Source organism: Hyperolius riggenbachi, chromosome 10 (assembly GCF_040937935.1).
Source record: "Hyperolius riggenbachi isolate aHypRig1 chromosome 10, aHypRig1.pri, whole genome shotgun sequence".
Taxonomy (NCBI): Eukaryota; Metazoa; Chordata; class Amphibia; order Anura; family Hyperoliidae; genus Hyperolius; species Hyperolius riggenbachi.
This window is the reverse complement of record NC_090655.1, coordinates 268509121-268532494: the sequence shown is the minus strand read 5'-3', so window position 1 is coordinate 268532494 and position 23374 is coordinate 268509121. Positions and strand designations below refer to the sequence as shown.

General features: G+C 49.1%; 1 protein-coding gene across 1 annotated transcript; it reads left to right on the top strand.

Annotated features, from left to right (window-relative positions):
- The first annotated feature begins 180 nt into the window (after window positions 1–180).
- LOC137537185 (uncharacterized) lies at window positions 181–22049 on the top strand. Its single transcript, XM_068259297.1, has 5 exons — window positions 181–258; window positions 11140–11218; window positions 11339–11436; window positions 11549–13154; window positions 20380–22049. The coding sequence occupies exons 1-5, from the start codon at window positions 181–183 to the stop codon at window positions 21489–21491; spliced, it is 2973 nt and encodes a 990-aa protein (XP_068115398.1). The 3' UTR covers window positions 21492–22049.
- The last annotated feature ends 1325 nt before the right edge of the window (window positions 22050–23374 follow it).

Genomic DNA, 23374 nt, shown 5'->3' with positions numbered 1-23374 from the left:
TATTATATGTGATACATTCTGTAGATGAGACTGTTGTGTAGCAACAGAAAATGATAACAATAATAATAATAATAATAGATTGCTGGGTGCAGGAGAGTCCACAAACAGAGGCTGCAGTTAGTCTATTCACCACTAGATGGCGATATCACACATAGGAACTGATATCACAGAAAGGACGTGATGTCACGGGCAGGAAGTGGTTGTACCACAGCAGGAAGAGAAGTTGCACGAGGTGGAGAGTTCACACGGCTGGAAGAGGTAATTGTGTGATTATTGTTATATATTGGGCAGAGCAGAGGTCGGGAAGGTCATACTTGTTATATATTGGGCAGGGCAGAGGTCGGGGTGGAAATACTTGTTATATATTGGGCAGAGGTCGGGGTGGACATACTTGTTATATATTGAGCAGAGGTCGGGGTGGACATACTTGTTATATATTGGGCAGAGCAGAGGTCAGGGTGGACATACTTGTTATATATTGGGCAGAGCAGAGGTCGGGGTGGACACACTTGTTATATATCGGGCAGAGCAGAGGTCGGGGTGGTCATACTTGTTATATATTGGGCAGAGCAGAGGTCGGGGTGGACATACTTGTTATATATTGGGCAGAGCAGAGGTCGGGGTGGTCATACTTGTTATATATAGGGTTGCCAGGTGTCCGGTTTTACACCGGACAGTCCGGTTTTTGGCCCCTGTGTCCGGTGTAAAAAGGCATGTTAAACCGGACAATTAAGATGTCCGGTTTTATGCCGTTTCCGCCGGCTGTCAGTATTGACAGCCGCCTGTAGCAGGAGGAGAGCAGCGCAGTGGAGGGAAAGCGGTGGGCAGCGGCGGAGAAGGGGGCAATCTCCCCCCCTTCTCTCACCTTGGATGCTTTCCGTCCCTCGCTGTCTCCTCCGATCTGTGTGTGGTGCTTGGCAGCGGGCGGGACTTACCTTCCGTGTCGCTCCAAGCGCCGGCCGGAAGTTCTGGTCCGCAGCCGCTGTCTGGTCTGGATCAGACCAGAGTAGTGGCAACTCATCCCGCGCCGGCGACGAGACGGAGGAGACACGGAAGGTAAGTTCCGCCCCTCTGCCAGCCACCGCACGCACACACCGATCGGAGGAGAGACAGCGAGGGAGGGAGAGGACCCTAAGGTGAGCGAAGGGGGGGGGGGAGATGGCCCCCTTCTTCACCGCTCTCACTCTTCTCTGCTCCCCTCCTGGGGGGGGGGGGGGGGGCACCTGGCTAACTATTCTGGGGACATATACACCCTGGCTACATATACTGGGCAAATATACACCCTGGCTACATATATTGGGGACATATACACCCTGGCTACATATACTGGGCAAATATACACCCTGGCTACATATATTGGGGACATATACACCCTGGCTACATATACTGGGGACATATACACCCTGGCTACATATACTGGGCCCATATACACCCTGGCTACATATACTGGGCCCATATACACCCTGGCTACATATACTGGGCCCATATACACCCTGGCTACATATACTGGGGACATATACACCCTGGCTACATATACTGGGCCCATATACACCCTGGCTACATATACTGGGCCCATATACACCCTGGCTACATATACTGGGCCCATATACACCCTGGCTAAATATACTGGGGACATATACACCCTGGCTACATTTACTGGGGACATATACACCCTGGCTACATATACTGGGCCCATATACACCCTGGCTACATATACTGGGCATATATACCCCCTGACTACATATACTGGGCCCATATACACCCTGGCTACATATACTGGGCCCATATACACCCTGGCTACATATACTGGGCCCATATACACCCTGGCTACATATACTGGGCCCATATACACCCTGGCTACATATACTGAGCCCATATACCGCTGGCTATATATACTGGGGACATATTCCCCTGCCTACATATACTGGGGACATATACCTCTGGCTACATATACTGGGCACATATATCCCTGGCTACATATACTGGGGACAACTGGCTGTTTGTCATTATGTGCAGTTACTGGTGAAAAGCTGTCTCTTATTATGTGCATTTACTGGTGAAAAGCTGTCTCTTATGTGCATTTACTGGTGAAAAGCTGTCTCTTATGTGCATTTACTGGTGAAAAGCTGTCTCATGTGCATTTACTGGTGAAAAGCTGTCTCTTATGTGCATTTACTGGTGAAAAGCTGTCTCTTATGTGTATTTAGTGGTGAAAAGATGTCTCTTATGTGCATTTAGTGGTGAAAAGATGTCTCTTATGTGCATTTAGTGGTGAAAAGATGTCTCTTATGTGCATTTAGTGGTGAAAAGCTGTCTCTTATGTGCATTTACTGGTGAAAAGCTGTCTCTTATTATGTGCATTTACTGGTGAAAAGCTGTCTCTTATTATGTGCATTTACTGGTGAAAAGCGGTCTCTTATTATGTGCATTTACTGGTGAAAAGTGGTCTCTTATGTGCATGTACTGGTGAGGACAGTTAGTGACATGGCTATGTACTCTGTAATGTGCTGCAGAAGATGTCAGTGCGATATAAATACTGTAAAAAACATTTTTTAAAAAGCCCATTGCTTAGCCCCACTCTACATAAAAGTGTGCTTCTGACTCCGCCCCTAACTCCACCCCTAACTCCACCCCCTGTCCGGTTTTCTCCATCAGCCGACCTGGCAACCCTAGTTATATATCGGGCAGAGCAGAGGTCGGGGTGGACATACTTGTTATATATTAGGCAGAGCAGAGGTCGGGGTGGTCATACTTGTTATATATTGTGCAGAGCAGAGGTCGGGGTGGACATACTTGTTATATATTGTGCAGAGCAGAGGTCGGGGTGGTCATACTTGTTATATATAGGGCAGAGCAGAGGTCGGGGAGGACTTACTTGTTATATATTGGGCAGAGCGAGGTCGGGGTGGACATACTTGTTATATATTGGGCAGAGCGAGGTCGGGATGGGCATACTTGTTATATATTAGGCAGAGCAGAGGTCGGGGTGGACATACTTGTTATATATTAGGCAGAGCAGGCGCGGAGCTAGGGGGGGTCGGGGTAGGACAAGTGCCCCCGGGCGCCGGGTCCCCAAGGGCGCCCAGCTGAGCTGCGTTTTTTTTTTTTATTTCTTTTGGGGAGGGGAGCAGCGCAGAGAAGAGGGAGAGCTGTGCGGACAGTGAAGAAGGGGGCCATCTCCCCCCCCCTTCCCTCACCTTAGGGCTCTCCATCCCTCCCTCGCTGTCCCCTCCATTATTGTCCGGGTGGCTGGCAGCGGCGGGCGAAACTCACCTCCGTCTCGCTCCAGCGCCGGAAGTTCGGGTGCCACAGCAGCTGCTCTGTTCTGGACCAGACTTAGTAGCGGCAAATCCATCCGGTGCTGCGACGAGACGGAGGTAAGTTCCGCCTGCTGCTGCCAGCCACCCGGACATTAATGGAGGGGACAGCGAGGGAGGGAGAGCACCCTAAGGTGAGGGAAGGGGGGAAGATGGCCCCCTTCTCCACCGTCCGCACAGCTCTCCCTCTTCTCTGCGCTGCTCCCGTCCTGCTGGGGTGGGGGGGGGACACCTGGCTACCTACTCTGGAGACATATAACCCTGACTACATATACTGTGCACATATACCCCTGGCTACATATACTGGGCACATATACCCCCTGGCTACATATACTGGGCACATATACCCCCTGGCTGCATATACTGGGCACATATACCCTCTGGCTGCATATACTGTGCACATATACCCCTGGCTACATATACTGGGCACATATACCCCTGGCTACATATACCCCCTGGCTACATATACTGGGCACATATACCCCCTGGCTGCATATACTGGGCACATATACCCTCTGGCTGCATATACTGGGCACATATACCCTCTGGCTGCATATACTGGGCACATATACCCTCTGGCTGCATATACTGGGCACATATACCCCTGGCTGCATATACTGGGCACATATACCCCTGGCTACATATACCCCTGGCTACATATACTGGGCACATATACCCCTGGCTACATATACTGGGCACATATACCCCTGGCTACATATACTGGGCACATATACCCCTGGCTACATATACTGGGCACATATACCCCTGGCTACATATACTGGGCACATATACCCCTGGCTACATATACTGGGCACATATACCTCCTGGCTACATATACTGGGCACATATACCCCCTGGCTGCATATACTGGGCACATATACCCCCTGGCTGCATATACTGGGCACATATACCCCCTGGCTGCATATATTGGGCACATATACCCTCTGGCTGCATATATTGGGCACATATACCCTCTGGCTGCATATACTGGGCACATATACCCTCTGGCTGCATATACTGGGCACATATACTGGGCACATATACCCTCTGGCTGCATATACTGGGCACATATACCCCTGGCTACATAAACTGGGCACATATACCCCTGGCTACATATACTGGGCACATATACCCCTGACTATATATACTAGGCACATATTATACCCCTGGCTACATATCATGGGCACATATACCCCTGACTATATATACTGGGCACATATTATACCCCTGGCTACATATACTGGGCACATATACCCCTGGCTACATATACTGGGCACATATACCCCTGGCTACATATACTGGGCATATATACCACTGGCTACATATACTGGGCACATATAACCCTGACTACATATACTGGGCACATATACACCTGGCTACATATACTGGGCACATATACCCCTGACTATATATACTGGGCACATATTATACCCCTGGCTACATATACTGGGCATACAGTGGCTTGCAAAAGTATTCACCCCCCCTTGAAGTTTTCCACATTTTGTCATATTACTGCCACAAACATGAATCAATTTTATTGGAATTCCACATGAAAGACCAACACAAAGTGGTGTACACATGAGAAGTGGAACGAAAATCATACATGATTCCAAACATTTTTTACAAATAAATAACTGCAAAGTGGTGTGTGCATAATTATTCGGCCCCCTTTGATCTGAGTGCAGTCAGTTGCCTATAGACATTGCCTGATGAGTGCTAATGACTAAATAGAGTGCACCTGTGTGTAATCTAATGTCAGTAAAAATACAGCTGCTCTGTGAGGGCCTCAGAGGTTGTCTAAGAGAATATTGGGAGCCACAACACCATGAAGTCCAAAAAACACACAAGACAGGTCAGGGATCAAGTTATTGAGAAATTTAAAGCAGGCTTAGGCTACAAAAAGATTTCCAAAGCCTTCCAAAGACCAAGGAGCACTGTTCAAGCGATCATTCAGAAATGGAAGGAGTATGGCACAACTGTAAACCTACCAAGACAAGGCCATCCACCTAAACTCACAGGCCGAACAAGGAGAGCGCTGATCAGAAATGCAGTCAAGAGGCCCATGGTGACTCTGGACGAGCTGCAGAGATCTACAGCTCAGGTGGGAGACTCTGTCCATAGGACAACTATTAGTCATGCACTGTACAAAGTTGGCCTTTATGGAAGAGTGGCAAGAAGAAAGGCATTGTTAACAGAAAGCATAAGAAGTCCCGTTTGCAGTTTGCCACAAGCCATGTGGGGGACACAGCAACCATGTGGAAGAAGGTGCTCTGGTCAGATGGGATCAAAATTGAACTTTTTGGCCAAAATGCAAAACGCTATGTGTGGCGGAAAACTAACACTGCACATCACTCTGAACACACCATCCCCACTGTCAAATATGGTGGTGGCAGCATCATGCTCAGGGGGTGAATCTCTTCAGCAGGGACAGGGAAGCTGGTCAGAGTTGATGGGAAGATGGATGGAGCCAAATACAGGGCAAACTTGGAAGAAAACCTCTTGGAGACTGCAAAAGACTTGAGACTGGGGAGGAGGTTCACCTTCCAGCAGGACAATGACCCTAAACATAAAGCCAGGGCAACAATGGAATGGTTTAAAACAAAACATATCTATGTGTTAGAATGGCCCAGTCAAAGTCCAGATCTAAATCTGTGGCAAGATCTGAAAACTGCTGTTCACAAACGCTGTCCATCTAATCTGACTGAGCTGGAGCTGTTTTGCAAAGACGAATGGGCAAGGATTTCAGTCTCTAGATGTGCAAAGCTGGTAGAGACATACCCTAAAAGACTGGCAGCTGTAATTGCAGCAAAAGGTGGTTCTACAAAGTATTGACCCAGGGGGCCGAATAATTACGCACACCCCACTTTGCAGTTATTTATTTGTAAAAAATGTTTGGAATGATGTATGATTTTCGATCCACTTCTCACATGTACACCACTCTGTATTGGTCTTTCACGTGGAATTCCAATAAAATTGATGCATGTTTGTGGCAGTAATGTGACAAAATGTGGAAAACTTCAAGGGGGACGAATACTTTTGCAACCCACTGTATATACCCCTGGCTACATATACTGGGCACATATACCCCTGGCTACATATACTGGGCACATATACCCCTGGCTACATATACTGGGCACATATTATACCCCTGGCTACATATACTGGGCATATATACCCCTGGCTACATATACCCCTGGCTACATATACTGGGCACATATAACCCTGACTACATATACTGTGCACATATACCCTTGACTACATATACTGGGCATATATACCCCTGGCTACATATCCCCCTGACTACATATACTGGGCACATATACCCCTGGCTACATATACTGGCCATATATACCCCTGGCTACATATACTGGGCACATATAACCCTGACTACATATACTGGGCACATATACACCTGGCTACATATACTGGGCACATATACACCTGGCTACATATACTGGGCACATATACCCCTGACTATATATACTGGGCACATATACCCCTGACTATATATACTGGGCACATATTATACCCCTGGCTACATATACTGGGCACATATACCCCTGGCTACATATACTGGGCACATATACCCCTGGCTACATATACTGGGCACATATACCCCTGGCTACATATACTGGGCGCATATTATACCCCTGGCTACATATACTGGGCGCATATTATACCCCTGGCTACATATACTGGGCACATATACCCCTGGCTACATATACTGGGCACATATAACCCTGACTACATATACTGGGCACATATACACCTGGCTACATATACTGGGCACATATACCCCTGGCTACCTGTTCTGTGGACATTTCTACCACTGGCCACCTGTTCTGGGGACATCTATACCGCTGGCCACCTATTCTGGGGACATCTATACCGCTGGCCACCTATTCTGGGGACATCTATACCGCTGGCCACCTATTCTGGGGACATCTATACTGCTGGCCACCTATTCTGGGGACACCTATAGACCTGGGGCTACCTATTTTTGGGGAACCACTGCTGTCAGATTGAGTGTATTTTGGGGAACTGCTGCCAGGTGAGAGGTGTCTACCATATTAAGAGGGCATTCTGCCTATTTATGTGAAATGCTGTCTATTTATGTGCCTCATGACTGCTGAATTTGTCTTGTTGGGGGCCTCATGGTTACTGAGTTTGTCTTGTTGAGGGCCTCATGATTTGTTGGGGGCCTCAAGATCGCTGAATTTGTCTTTTTGGGGGCCTCATGATTGCTGAATTTGTCTTGTTGGGGGCCTCATGATTGCTAAATTTGTCTTGTTGGGAGCCTCATGATTGCTGAGTTGGTCATGTTGGGGGCCTCATATTTGCTCATGATTGCTGAATTTGTCTTGATGGGGGGGGCTCATGATTGCTGAATTTGTCTTGGAACATGCTGGAAGGTACATACTGAGGGAGGGTGGGTGAGCGTGAGCCTGCTAACCTCCATGCAAATTTGGCTCCACCCATAACCACGCCCACATTTATTATGTGGTCACGCCCCTTTCTTGGCGGGGCGCAGCCTTCACCTTAGGGGGCGCATTGATAGTCTTTGCCCCCGGGTGCTGAAAGCCCTAGCTACGCCTCTGGAGCAGAGGTCGGGGTGGACATACTTGTTGTATATTGGGCAGAGCAGAGGTCGGGGTGGACATATTTGTTATATATCGGGCAGAGCAGAGGTCGGGGTGGTCATACTTGTTATATATTGGGCAGAGCAGAGGTCGGGGTGGACATACTTGTTATATATTGGGCAGAGCAGAGGACGGGGTGGACATACTTGTTATATATTGGGCAGAGCAGAGGTCGGGGTGGACATACTTGTTATATATTGGGCAGAGCAGAGGTCGGGGTGGACATACTTGTTATATATTGGGCAGAGCAGAGGTCGGGGTGGATATACTTGTTATATATTGGGCAGAGCAGAGGTCGGGGTGGACATACTTCTTATATATTGGACAGAGCAGAGGTCGGGATGGACATACTTGTTATATATTGGGCACGGCAGAGGTCGGGGTGGACATACTTGTTATATATCGGGCAGAGAAGAGGTCGGGGTGGACATACTTGTTATATATTGGGCAGAGCAGAGGTCGGGGTGGGCATACTTGTTATATATTGTTCAGAGCAGAGGTCGGGGTGGTCATACTTGTTATATATTGGGCAGAGCAGAAGTCGGGGTGGTCAAACTTGTTATATATTGGGCAGAGCAGAGGTCGGGGTGGGTATACTTGTTATATATTGGGCAGAGCAGAGGTCGGGGTGGACAGACTTGTTATATATTGGGCAGAGCAGAGGTCGGGGTGGACATACTTGTTATATTTTGGGCAGAGCAGAGGTCGGGGTGGACATACTTGTTATATATTGGGCAGAGTAGAGGTCGGGGTGGACATACTTGTTATATATTGGGCAGAGCAGAGGTCGGGGTGGACATACTTGTTATATATTGGGCAGAGCGAGGTCGGGGTGGACATACTTGTTATATATTGGGCAGAGCAGAGGTCGGGATGGGCATACTTGTTATATATTGGGCAGAGCAGAGGTCGGGGTGGACATACTTGTTATATATTGGGCAGAGCAGAGGTCGGGATGGACATACTTGTTATATATTGGGCACGGCAGAGGTCGGGGTGGACATACTTGTTATATATTGGGCAGAGCAGAGGTCAGGGTGGACATACTTGTTATATATTGGGCAGAACAGAAGTCAGGGTGGACATACTTGTTATATATTGGGCAGAGCAGAGGTCGGGGTGGACATGCTTGTTATATATTGTGCAGAGCAGAGGTCGGGGTGGTCATACTTGTTATATATTGGGCAGAGCAGAAGTTGGGGTGGACATACTTGTTATATTTTGGGCAGAGCAGAGGTCGGGGTGGACATGCTTGCTATATATTAGGCAGAGCAGAGGTCGGGGTGGACATACTTGTTATATATTGGGCAGAGCAGAGGTCGGGGTGGACATACTTGTTATATATTGGGCAGAGCAGAGGTCGGGGTGGACATGCTTGCTATATATTAGGCAGAGCAGAGGTCGGGGTGGACATACTTGTTATATATTGGGCAGAGCAGAGGTCGGGGTGGACATGCTTGCTATATATTAGGCAGAGCAGAGGTCGGGGTGGACATACTTGTTATATATTGGGCAGAGCAGAGGTCGGGGTGGACATACTTGTTATATATTGGGCAGAGCAGAGGTCGGGGTGGACATGCTTGCTATATATTAGACAGAGCAGAGGTCGGGGTGGACATACTTGTTATATATTGGGCAGAGCAGAGGTCGGGATGGACATACTTGTTATGTATTGGGCACGGCAGAGGTCGGGGTGGACATACTTGTTATATTTTGGGCAGAGCAGAGGTCGGGGTGGACATACTTGTTATATATTGGGCAGAGCAGAGGTCAGGGTGGACATACTTGTTATATATTGGGCAGAGCAGAGGTCAGGGTGGACATACTTGTTATATATTGGGCAGAGCAGAGGTCAGGGTGGACTTACTTGTTATATATTGGGCAGAGCAGAGGTCAGGGTGGACATACTTGTTATATATTGGGCAGAGCAGAGGTCAGGGTGGACATACTTGTTATATATTGGGCAGAGCAGAGGTCAGGGTGGACATACTTGTTATATATTGGGCAGAGCGAGGTCGGGGTGGACATACTTGTTATATTGGGCAGTGCAGAGGTCGGGGTGGACATACTTGATATATATTGGGCAGAGCAGAGGTCAGGGTGGACATACTTGTTATATATTGGGCAGAGCAGAGGTCAGGGTGGACATACTTGTTATATATTGGGCAGAACAGAGGTCAGGGTGGACATACTTGTTATATATTGGGCAGAGCAGAGGTCGGGGTGGACATACTTGATATATATTGGGCAGAGCAGAGGTCGTGGTGGACATACTTGTTATATATTGGGCAGAGCAGAGGTCAGGGTGGACATACTTGTTATATATTGGGCAGAGCAGAGGTTGGGATGGACATACTTGTTATATATTGGGCAGAGCTGAGGTCGGGGTGGACATACTTGTTATATATTGGGCAGAGCAGAGGTCGGGTGGACATCAGGGGTGCAGCAATAGCCATAGCAGCTGCTATGGGGCCCTGGAGGATAGGGGGCCCTGTTAGTACTTAATGTATTCACCATTAACTTTCTTGTGTTCCTCCACCCTCTGACTTTGTCTCAGTGCCCATGAACTTTGTGCAGTGTTAATTGCATGAGAATGTAAATTGCCCAATTAACTCATATCCATAGGCTAGGGGCAGGTGGCATTGATTAAGAGTGCCTACAGCTAAGGCCCTCATAAAAGTTTTGCTATAGAGCCCCATGATCTCTGTCCCACAACCCAGTAATGCCATTTGTTTACCATTATAGCCCTGTCCTTCCTGTGTCCCCCAGCATTGCCATTATCCTCCAGTATGTAATGTCCCCCACCCCAGTAATGCCATTTCTTTCCCATTATAGCCATGTCCCCCTGTGTCCCCCAGCATTGCCATTATCCCCCAGTATGTAATGTCCCCCACCCCAGTAATGCCATTTCTTTCCCAGTATAGCCATGCCCCCCACCCTCTGTGTCCCCCAGCATTGCCAATATCCTCCAGTATGTAGGGTAATTTTATCTGAGGGACACAACAAGCAGAAGATTCTGGAAGTCATCGGGAAGGTGATAGAGCCTCTGACAGGAGAGGTGCTGGGAATTATGGAAATTATCCAGTAACAAGAAGGGGTGTGTCTGGGAGGTGACTGTATCATTGTTCTCCTGTTGGGTTCCTATAGGGTGTCAGAATGTCACCGTCTATTTCTCCATGCAGGAGTGGCAGTATAGAGAAGGACACAAGGACCTCTACAAGGACACCATGATGGAGAATCAGCCGCCACTCACATCACCGGGTAAGAGGCTTTCATTTCTTACAAAAGGAGAGAGCAGTATGGAGGCTCCTCCTAGCTCCCCCCATAATCTGCTAAACACATAGAGACAATGTATTCAGTCAGTGTGTCTGTTTCCTGCAGATGTATCCAGTAACAGAAACCCACCAGAGAGATGTACAGGTCCTCTTTATTGTGAGGATTGTCCACATGAAGACCGCGTCATACCTCACCATTATCAGGTAGATGGGCCTAAAAGTCCCCAGAGACCACAAGCTGTGTGACATTGTTCATTTCTGCATATGCTGTTATCTGTGTTCACAATTTAAATTATCTCTCATTTCTTCTACTCAGGGCGGAAATCTGATATGTGTAAATACTGGAGTTACAGAGGAAGAAGAAGAGACTTATGTGAGGAGTGATCAGCAGTCTGTGGAGAAGGGTGACATGATGAGGATATGTAAAGAGGAAGAAGAAGAGACGTATGTGAGGAGTGATCAGCAGTCTATGAAGGAGGGTGACATGATGAGGACAATTAAAGAGGAAGAAGAGACGTATGTGAGGCGTGATCAGCAGTCTGTGGAGGAGGGTGACATGATGAGGATATGTAAAGAGGAAGAAGAAGAGACGTATGTGAGGAGTGATCAGCAGTCTATGGAGAAGGGTGACATGATGAGGATATGTAAAGAGGAAGAAGAGACATATGTGAGGAGTGATCAGCAGTCTATGGAGGAGGGTGACATGATGAGGACAATTAAAGAGGAAGAAGAAGAGACGTATGTGAGGAGTGATCAGCAGTCTGTGGAGGAGGGTGACATGATGAGGATATGTAAAGAGGAAGAAGAGACATATGTGAGGAGTGATCAGCAGTCTATGAAGGAGGGTGACATGATGAGGACAATTAAAGAGGAAGAAGAGACGTATGTGAGGCGTGATCAGCAGTCTGTGGAGGAGGGTGACATGATGAGGATATGTAAAGAGGAAGAAGAAGAGACGTATGTGAGGAGTGATCAGCAGTCTATGGAGAAGGGTGACATGATGAGGATATGTAAAGAGGAAGAAGAGACATATGTGAGGAGTGATCAGCAGTCTATGGAGGAGGGTGACATGATGAGGACAATTAAAGAGGAAGAAGAAGAGACGTATGTGAGGAGTGATCAGCAGTCTGTGGAGGAGGGTGACATGATGAGGATATGTAAAGAGGAAGAAGAAGAGACGTATGTGAGGAGTGATCAGCAGTCTATGGAGAAGGGTGACATGATGAGGATATGTAAAGAGGAAGAAGAGACATATGTGAGGAGTGATCAGCAGTCTATGGAGGAGGGTGACATGATGAGGACAATTAAAGAGCAAGAAGAAGAGACGTATGTGAGGAGTGATCAACAGTCTGTGGAGGAGGGTGACATGATGAGGACAAGTAAAGAGGAAGAAGAGACATATGTGAGGAGTGATCAGCAGTCTATGGAGGAGGGTGACATGATGAGGACAAGTAAAGAGGAAGAAGAGACATATGTGAGGGGTGATCAGCAGTCTATGGAGAAGGGTGACATGATGAGGACAGTTAAAGAGGAAGAAGAAAAGACATATGTGAGGAGTGATCAGCGGTCTATGAAGGAGGGTGTCATGATAAGGACAATGAAAGAGGAGGAAGAAGAGACGTATGTGAGGAGTGATCAGTCTGCAAAGGATGGTGACATGATGAGGACAATTAAAAAGGAGGAAGAGACGTACGTGAGGAGTGATCAGAAGTCTGTAGAGGAGGGTGACATGATGAGGAAAATTAAAGAGGAAGAAAAAGAGATGTATGTGAGGAGAGATCAGCAGTCTATGGAGGAGGGTGACATGATGAGGTCAATTAAGGAAGAAGAGACGTATGTGAGGAGTGATCAGCAGTCTGCGGAGGTTGGAGATGTGATGGGGACAATTAAAGTGGAAGACACTCTTGCAGAGGGCAGTGCAGGTGAGTCAATGCTGTTTTTAGGCACAGCCATTCCAGACTTGCACCTGGAGCGCCACCAAGTTCCACTCTTTGCCCTTTCATGCTCCTGTAATGTGGAGCCTTTAAGCTATTGGAGCTCTGGGGAGTCACTTGTTGGCTGTTTACTCCCCCCCACCCCCATATGATTGGTTTATTTGGCCAGCTATTAAGAGGGAAAGTTATGATTATTCTGCAGTTAAAAGAGGCCCCGCCCCTTACATATGTAGTTAGTGTAGAGTGGTCTCATGGGCTGTGAGTGAAGAAATGGAGGGAGAAATGTGCCCCCTGCAGGCAGCTTTCAGCCTGACTCCCAGAGAGGATGAGGATGTTCTGCCAATCATTCCACCCACTACCACCAGGGAAATGTAAACTTTAAAAATATAAACTCTCACTACTTACTGTCACCAGCCAGCATCACCCACCATCTGCTGCTAAACCCACCACCTGTCACTGCCCATCAGCCAGTGCAGACCGCCAAACTTTTGCAGCCAGCAAAGGGACACAAAAACCTACCACCTGATGTATGCTGGAGCCGATCGGCTTCTATATAGGAATTAGTCATTGTAGACGATCAGCTACAAGTGTCAGTCATTTGGGTCCCGGGTTATGAGGTGAGGTTTTGGTATTTAGAGGGTGGATAAGGGCATTGGGTGGAAGAGTTTCAGTTTAGGTACATGTAGGGCAGAGGAGGCTAGGCATTAGGGCACACAGGATTAGCAAAGGGAGGAATGAAGGGGGCACACAGGAGGTGTGGAGGAAGAAATGAAGGGGGCACACGGGAGGTGCAGAGGAAGAAATGAAGGGGGCACACAGGAGATGCAGAGGAAGAAATTAAGGGGGCTCACAGGACATGAAGAGGATGCACTGTAGGGGGCACACATGAGCTGTGATGGAACAAAATGAAGGGGGGACACAGGAGGAGCAGAGGAAGAAATGAAGGGGGCACAGAAGAGGTGCGGAGGAAGAAATGAAGAGGGTGCACAGGAGGTGCAGAAGAAGAAATGAAGGGGGCACACAAAAGGTGTAGAGGAAAAAATTACAGGGGCACACAGGAGGTGCAGAGGAAGAAATGAAGGGGGCACACAGGAGGTGCAGAGGAAGAAATGAAGGGGGGCACATAGGAAGTGTAGAGGAAAAATGAAGGGGGCACACAGGAGGTGCAGAAGAAGAAATGAAGGGGGCACACAGGAGGTGCGGAGGAAGACGTGAAGGGGGCACACAGGAGGTGCCGGGGAAGAAATTACGGGAGCACACAGGAGGTGCAGAGAAAGAAATGAAGGGGGCACACAGGAGGTACAGGGGTAGAAATGAAGGGGGCACACATGAGTTGCGGAGGAAGAAATGAAGAAGGCACACAGGAGGTGCAGAAGAAGAAATTAAGGGGGCTCACAGGACATGAGGAGGATGCACTGTAGGGGGCACACATGAGCTGTGATGGAACAAATGAAGGGGGCACACAAGAGTTCAAGAGGAAGAAATTAAGGGGGCGCACAGGAGGTGCAGAGGAAGACATGAAGGAGGCACACAGGAGGTGCAGAGGAAGACATGAAGGGGGCACACAGGAGGTGCAGAAAAAGAAATGATGGGGGCACACAGGAGGTGTAGAGGAAGAAATGAAGGGGACACACAGGAGGTGCAGAGAAAGGAGTGAAGGGACACACAGGAGGTGCAGAGGAAGAAATGAAGGGGACACACAGAAGGTGCAGAGGAAGACATGAAGGGGACACACAGGAGGTGCAGAGAAAGGAGTGAAGGGACACACAGGAGGTGCAGAGGAAGAAATGAAGGGGACACACAGGAGGTGCAGAGAAAGGAGTGAAGGGACACACAGGAGTTGCGGAGAAAGAAATGAAGGGGACACACAGGAGGTGCGGAGGAAGAAATAAAGGAGGCACACAAGAGGTGCAGAGGAAGGAATGAAGGGGCACACAGGAGGTGCAGAGGAGGCACTGAAGGGGGACACGAGGTGCAGAGGAAGAATTGAAGGGGGCACACAGGAAGTGTGGAAAAAAAATGAAGGGGGCTCACAGGATGTGCGGAGGAAAAAATGAAGGGGGCACACAGAAGGTGCGCAGGAAAAAATGTAGGGGACACACAGGTGTGGAGGAAGAAATGAAGGGGGCACACAGGAGGTACAGAGGAAGAATTGAAGGGGGCACATTGGAGGTTCGGAGGAAGACATGAAGGTGGCACACAGGATATGTGGAGGAAAGAAATGAAGGGGGCACACAGGAGGTGCAGAGGAAGGAATGAAGGGGGCACACAGGAGGTGCGGAGGAAGAAATGAAGGGGGCACACAGAAGGTACAGAGGAAGAAATGAAGGGGGCACACAGGAGGTACAGAGGAAGAAATGAAGGAGGCACATTGGAGGTGCGTAGATAGAATTGAAGGGAGCACACCGGAGGTGCAGAGGAAGACATGAAGGAGGCACACAGGAGGTGCAGAGGAGGCACTGAAGGGGGACACAAGCGGTGCAGAGGAAGAATTGAAGGGGGCACACAGGAAGTGTGGAAAAAGAAATGAAGGGGGCACACAGGAGGTGCGGAGAAAAAAATGAAGGGGGCACACAGGAGGTACAGAGGAAGAAATGAAGGGGGCACACAGGAGGTACAGAGGAAGAAATGAAGGAGGCACATTGGAGGTGCGTAGATAGAATTGAAGGGAGCACACAGGAGGTGCAGAGAATGACATGAAGGGGGCACACAGGAGGTGCAGAGGAAAGAAGGAAGGGGGAATACAGGAGGTGCAGATGAGGAAATGAAGGGGCACACAGGAGGTGCAGATGAGGAAATGAAGGGGCACACAGGAGGTGCAGAGGAAGACATGAAGGGAGCACACAGGAGGTGCAGAGGAAGAAATGAAGGGGGCACACAGGAAATGCAGAGGAAGGAATGATGGGGCACACAGGAGGTTCAGAGGAAGAAATGAAGGGGAGCACACAGGAGGTGCAGAGAAAGGAATGAAGGGACTTACAGGAGGTGCAGAGGAAAAAATGAAGGGGCACACAGGAGGTGCAGAGGAACAAATGAAGGGGACACACAGGAGGTGCGGAGGAAGAAATAAAGGAGGCACACAGGAGGTGCAGAGGAAAGAATGAAGGGGCACACAGGAGGTGCAGAGGAGGCACTGAAGGGGGGACACAAGCGGTGCAGAGGAAGAATTGAAGGGGGCACACAGGAAGTGTGGAAAAAGAAATGAAGGGGGCACACAGAAGGTACGGAGGAAAAAATGTAGGGGACACACAGGAGGTGTGGAGGAAGAAATGAAGGGGGCACACAGGAGGTACAGAGGAAGAAATGAAGGGGGCACACAGGAGGTGCGGAGCAAGAAATTAAGGGGACACACAGGCGGTGCAGAGGAAGAATTGAAGGGGGCACATTGGAGGTTCGGAGGAAGACAATAAGGTGGCACACAGGATGTGTGGAGGAAAGTAATGAAGGGGGCATACAGGAAATGCAGAGGAAGGAATGAAGGGGGCACACAGGAGGTGCGGAGGAAGAAATGAAGGGGGCACACAGAAGGTACAGAGGAAGAAATGAAGGGGGCACACAGGAGGTACAGAGGAAGAAATGAAGGAGGCACATTGGAGGTGCGTAGATAGAATTGAAGGGAGCACACCGGAGGTGCAGAGGAAGACATGAAGGAGGCACACAGGAGGTGCAGAGGAGGCACTGAAGGGGGACACAAGCGGTGCAGAGGAAGAATTGAAGGGGGCACACAGGAAGTGTGGAAAAAGAAATGAAGGGAGCACACAGGAGGTACAGAGGAAGACATGAATGGGGCACACAGGAGGTGCGTAGATAGAATTGAAGGGAGCACACCGGAGGTGCAGAGGAAGACATGAAGGGGGCACACAGGAGGTGTGGAGGAAGAAATAAAGGGGGCACACAGGTGGTGCAGAGGAAGAATTGAAGGGGGCACATTGGACGTTCGGAGGAAGACATGAAGGTGGCACACAGGATGTGTGGAGTAAAAAAATGAAGGGGGCACACAGGAGGTGCAGAGGAAGGAATGAAGGGGGCACACAGGAGGTGCGGAGGAAGAAATTAAGGGGGCACACAGAAGGTACAGAGAAAGAAATGAAGGGGGCACACAACAGGTACAGAGGAAGAAATTATGGGGCACACCGGAGGTGCAGAGCAAGAAATTAAGGGGACACACATTCGGTGCAGAGGAAGAATTGAAGGGGGCACATAGGAGGTTCGGAGGAAGACATGAAGGTGGCACACAGGATGTGTGAAGGAAGGAATGAAGGGGCACACAGGAGGTGCAGAGGAGGCACTGAAGGGGGACACAAGAGGTGCAGAGGAAGAATTGAAGGGGGCACACAGGAAGTGTGGAAAAAGAAATGAAGGGGGCACACAGGAGGTGCGGAGGAAAAAATGAAGGGGGCACACAGGAGGTGCGGAGCAAGAAATTAAGGGGACGCACAGGCGGTGCAGAGGAAGAATTGAAGGGGGCACATTGGAGGTTCGGAGGAAGACAATAAGGTGGCACACAGGATGTGTGGAGGAAAGTAATGAAGGGGGCATACAGGGGTGCAGAGGAAGGAATGAAGGGGGCACACAGGAGGTGCAGAGGAAGGAATGAAGGGGCATACAGGAGGTGCGAAGGAAGAAATGAAGGGGGCACACAGAAGGTACAGAGGAAGAAATGAAGGGGGCACACAGGAGATACAGAGGAAGACCTGAAGGGGGCACACAGGAGGTGTGGAGGAAGAAATAAAGGGGGCACACAGGAGGTGCAGAGGAAAGAAGGAAGGGGGCATACAGGAGGTGCGGATGAGGAAATGAAGGGGCACACAGGAGGTGCAGAGTAAGACATGAAGGAGACACACAGGAGGTGCAGAGAAAGGAAAGAAGGGACACACAGGAGGTGCAGAGGAAGACATGAAGGGGGCACACAGGAGGTGCAGAGGAAGAAATGAAGGGGGCACATAGGAGGTACAGAGGAAGACATGAAGGGGGCACACAGAAGGGTACAGAGGAAGACATGAAGGGGGCACACAGGAGGTGCAGAGGAAGACATGAAGGGGGCACACAGGAGGTACAGAGGAAGAACTGAAGGGGTACTCAAAAGGTGCAGAGGAAGAATTGAAGGGGGAACACAGGAGGTGCAGAGAAAAAAATGAAGGGGGCACACAGCAGGTGTGGAGGAAAAAATGATGGGGGCACACTGGAGGTGCGGAGGAAAAAATGAAGGGGACACACAGGAGGTGTGGAGGAAGAATTGAAGGGGGCACATAGGAGGTTCGGAGGAAGACATGAAGGGGGCACACAGGAGGTGCAGAGAAGGAAATGAAGGGGGCATACAGGAGGTGAAGAGGAGGACATGAAGGGGGCACACAGGAGGTGCAGAGGAAGAAATGAAGGGGACACACAGGAGGTGCAGAGGAAAAAATGAAGGGGCACTCAGGAGGTACAGAGGAAGGAGTAAAGGGGGTACACAAGAGGTACAGTGGAAGGATTGAAGGGGGCACACAGGAGGTGCAGAGGAAGAAGTGAAGGGGGCACACAGGAGGTACAGTGGAAGAAATGAAGGGGTCACACAGGAAGTGCAGAGGAAAAAATTAAGGGGGCACAAAGGAGGTGCAGAGGAACAAATGAAGGGGGCACACTGGAGGTACAGAGGATTGAATGAAGTTGCACACAGGAGGTGCAGAGGAAAAAATGAATTGGGCACACAGGAGGTGCAGAGGAAGAAATGAGGGAGGCACACAGGAGGTGGAGAGGAAGGAATGAAGGGGGAAGAAAAGAATTGAAGGGGGCACACAGGAGGTGCAAAGGAAGAAATGAAGGGGGCACACAGGAGTTGCAGAGGAAGAAATGAAGGGGACACACAGGAGGTACAGAGGAAGGGGACACACAGGAGGTACAGAGGAAGGAATGAAGGGGGCACACAGGAGGTACAGAGGAAGAAATGAAAGGGGCATACAGGAGGTGCAGTGGAAGAAATGAAGCGGACACACAGGAGGTACAGAGGAAGGAATGAAGGGGGGCACACAGGAGGTACAGAGGAAGGAATGAAGGGGGCACACAGGAGGTACAGAGGAAGGAATGAAGGGGGCACACAGGAGGTGCAGAGGAAGGAATGAGTGGGTACACAGGAGGTGCAGATAACTGTATGCACATGTAATGCAGAGTGTATGCAGCGAGTCACATTTGTCAGGAAATGGATTTCTGAATGCAGAATTTGAAGTTACATAAAATTTGCATGCAAGTTACAGTCATGTGATTCTCCACAGCAATCCCGCACAGCTCTTGTACTTGAAATTGACTTTATTGTGTTCAATGCAAAATATACAAAAGTCCCATTATAATGCTGCTCCGGTGGCTGCAGCCGCTGTTTCCAGTCTTCCTGGCTCTTGTTCAGCCACGCAGCACACTGTGATCTGAGGCTGATACTCGGGTGACTCTCTGCACGCTCATACACCCTGGTCATGTGACTGCTGCCCTGTCTTTCTTTTGGATATAGTGATGTGATTGGCCGCCTGTAATGAGCACAACCTTCTGCAGTTCTCTGTCAGGCTGATAACTAGTGATGGGCAGAGACATGCTGATAAATCTGAGATGCTGCAAATGATATGCAAAGTTATGCAGCTGCTTCATCTGGCTTATTTCCAAGCTGCATAAACTTTGCATCAACTTGGAATTATCAGCAGCTTACTGACCATCTCTAATGATATATGTATTGTATTGTATAGCCTCAGAAGAAGCACTGTCATCAGGCTCCCAGCACCCTCCATTATCCCCCCCCCTCTCTCCCCCCCGCATCGGTACGTGTTTAGTCTCTTCTTATGGGCTGTGAGGTGATGTAACACACAGCCTACTTGTCTGCACATTGCCAAATAAAGGAAGCTGAACAGAAGTGCCAGCTTAGTGACGGGCTTCCGAGTAGCTCCTCAGATTTTATATGGTAATGAATGCAGGTATAACAGCGGGAGACGGGGGTTACTTACCCAGAAGCCCTATTTGTATCATTCCCCCCACATACGACGTAGGTGACGCATTCCACGACACTACCGCACTTCCTGGCTTCAAGCCGAAAGGAGAACCTGCAGAAAGGAGAACATGCAGTAGTGAGTCGTGAAGCTGCTCGTATTCCCCTCCCTGGTGCCCGCCACACCCTATTCTTTCTTCTCTAATTATAATTGCTCCTCCCCTCAGAATTCTCTAACAGGAAGTGATGATGTTTCTCTATTTGCAGGATGGAGTCCCGGCATCAGGAACCTCTCAGAGACTCGTCTCTCTGTATCCACAGACTGTACAACGGATGGTGATGTCACTGGACAAGAGTCGCCTGCAGATATCCTGGTTAACCCAAATATTCCCTCAGACTCCCCTCACCTGTCTAACCCTGAGGGGCCTCCTACCCAGCACAGCTCTCCCCCTGCTGGAGGGTCTTATTCCTGTTCCACTTGTGGGAAATGTTTTGTTTGGAAATCACATCTTGTCAGACATGAGAGATCTCACACTGGTGAGAAGCCCTATTCATGTGCTGAGTGTGGGAAATGTTTTGGGCGTAAAATAAGTCTTCACATACATGAACGAACTCACACTGGGGAGAAGCCTTATTCATGCAATGAGTGTGGGAAATGTTTTAGAGACAAAGTATGTTTTGCCAGACATGAGAAAACTCACACTGGTGATAAGTTATATTCATGTGCTGAGTGTGGGAAAAGTTTTGGGTGGAAATCACTGCTTGTCAGTCATGAGAGAACGCATACTGGTGAAAAACCATATTCATGTGCTGAGTGTGGGAAATGTTTTGGCTTGAAAAGAACTCTTGTTAGACATGAGAGATGTCACACTGGCGAGAAACCCTATTCATGTGCTGAGTGTGGGAAATGTTTTGGATACAAAAGAGACCTTGTCAGACATGAGAGAACACACACGCGTAGTGAGCCATATTCATGTGCTGAGTGTGGGAAATGTTTTGGGCAGAAAAGAAATCTTGTCACACATGAGAGATGTCACACTGGTGAGAAGCCCTATTCATGTGCTGAGTGTGGGAAATGTTTTGGGCATAAAGGAAATCTTGTCACACATGAGAGATGTCACACTGGTGAGAAGCCCTATTCATGTGCTGAGTGTGGGAAAAGTTTTGGGCATAAAAGCAATCTTGTCACACATGAGAGATGTCACACTGGTGAGAAGCTTTATACATGTGCTGAGTGTGGGAAACGTTTTGGACGTAAAACATATCTTGCCAGACATGAGAGAACTCACACTGATGAGAAGCTGTGTGTGGGAAATATTTTCAGTAGTAAATCAAGCCTTATTATGCATGAAAGATCTCATACTGGTGAGATGCCCTAATTTTGCTGTGTGTGGGAAATATCACAGGAGGACTTGGGTAAGACTTTGAGCTTCTCTGGGGAACAGGTAGTGACATTAATATGTACTCTGTAGAATACTGTGGGATTATTAATAATTTACAGGAGAGTTGAAGTTAATACTTTGCTTCACAGGCACAGCACAGGTTACTGATGAGAGTGCTGAGAATAGGGAGAGAGTGAGAGGAAGACTGGGGTGGACAGCTGCCATATATGCTGTATAGGTTACTGACCTGTCACAGCACTGCAGCACCCTGCCAACCATCCTGTAGAGGATATTCTGCCCACGTGCTCCTCCAGCCACCCGTACATAAACACGTGACCTTCTGTGCCGGGACCCTCCCCTCCCTGTGCTCAGGACTGGCTGAGAGAAGAGATGCTCTCTTCCTGCAGCATACAGATCTCTCCACTTGCGCTTTCTACGTGCCTATATTTCTATGAAGATAAACTGGCCAGGACCACGGCACCCTGCATCCGTCCTCCTGTGCTGTCCCAACTCTGCCCATGTACCACACGTGCGCTGGCCAAAATGCAGGGACACAGGAGGAGGACGCAGGGACACAGGAGGAGGACGCGGGGACACAGGAGGAGGACGTGGGGACACAGGAGGACGTAGGGACACAGGAGGGCACAAGGACAGAGGAGGACGCAGGGACAGAGGAGGATGCAGGGACACAGGAGGATGCGGGGACACAGGAGGAGGCAGGGACACAGGAGGACGCGGGGACACAGGAGGATGCAGGGACACAGGAGGACGCAGGGACACAGGAGGACGCGGGGACACAGGAGGATGCAGGGACACAGGAGGAGGCAGAGACACAGGAGGACACAGGACACGGGTTTTGTTATATAGGATAGATTTTTATCTCTCCACCATTTATATGATCCATCTAAAGGGCAAATATCGGATCCTGGGGGTGTCCATTATTTTCCAAAGATGATGGGAGTTGGAGAACCATTTATATTTATTTCTATAGAGTGTCCACATCATATATGAGTGGTTAATCACAAAGGACATTTAATCTGTTTGGCAATGCATCTGTTTGAAGGCCACATAACATCAGACCATTGATTTTGGGAGATTTGATCTGATTCTATTTTAACCCAAAGGGGGGTTCTTCTTTTGTGTTCACCAAAGATAATTGGGAAATCTGTGCAGCAATGTAATATGGCATCATATTGGGAAGTGCCGGACCGCCAGCTTGCCTGAGTCTGAACCTCATGTCTCTTTATCCTCATGTCTTTTATTATTACCCTTTAAGAGAGGGAAGCCTCAGGATCCTATTGAGGCTCCCCTCGCTTGTCCTAAGCCCCCCTTTACATAGGAGCTCCTCTTCCTTAATCATGGCTGTGCGAGCCTGCATGGGCAATAGCATGGGGCCCGCTGCTCCAGCTTACAGGGCATGCGTGGGTGGCACGATCTAGGAAGAGGAGCTGTGCGGCTCCAATGAGATTAATGACAATTCCTTTTCATTAATCTTTTGGGGGCTGCGCTCAGCTCAGAGTAGCAAGGGAAGCTAGTAGGTCAATACATCCCGGTGGGAGGTCTCACTGGATCCAGGTCCTCTCCCTGCCCCGGCAAGTGCAAAGTTCCGGAGCATTGCAAGGAGACCTGAAAGTGATCCTTTTGATCTGAGATGAGGGGGGAGGGGGGGTAGTTGCTACAAATCTTACACGTCTGTTCTCTGGCCCATCTCCTGCATCTGACCTGATATTTCTGCCATTGCAGTTGCCAGCTCTAAACATCTTCTGCATTTTATCAAAGAAAGCATCTTTATGTGAGATAGAAGCTGAGCTCCCACCTGTATCAGAGCTTTTCTGTTATGTTGAGATCCGAGCTCCAGTCTTTTCATTGTTATTCCTCCA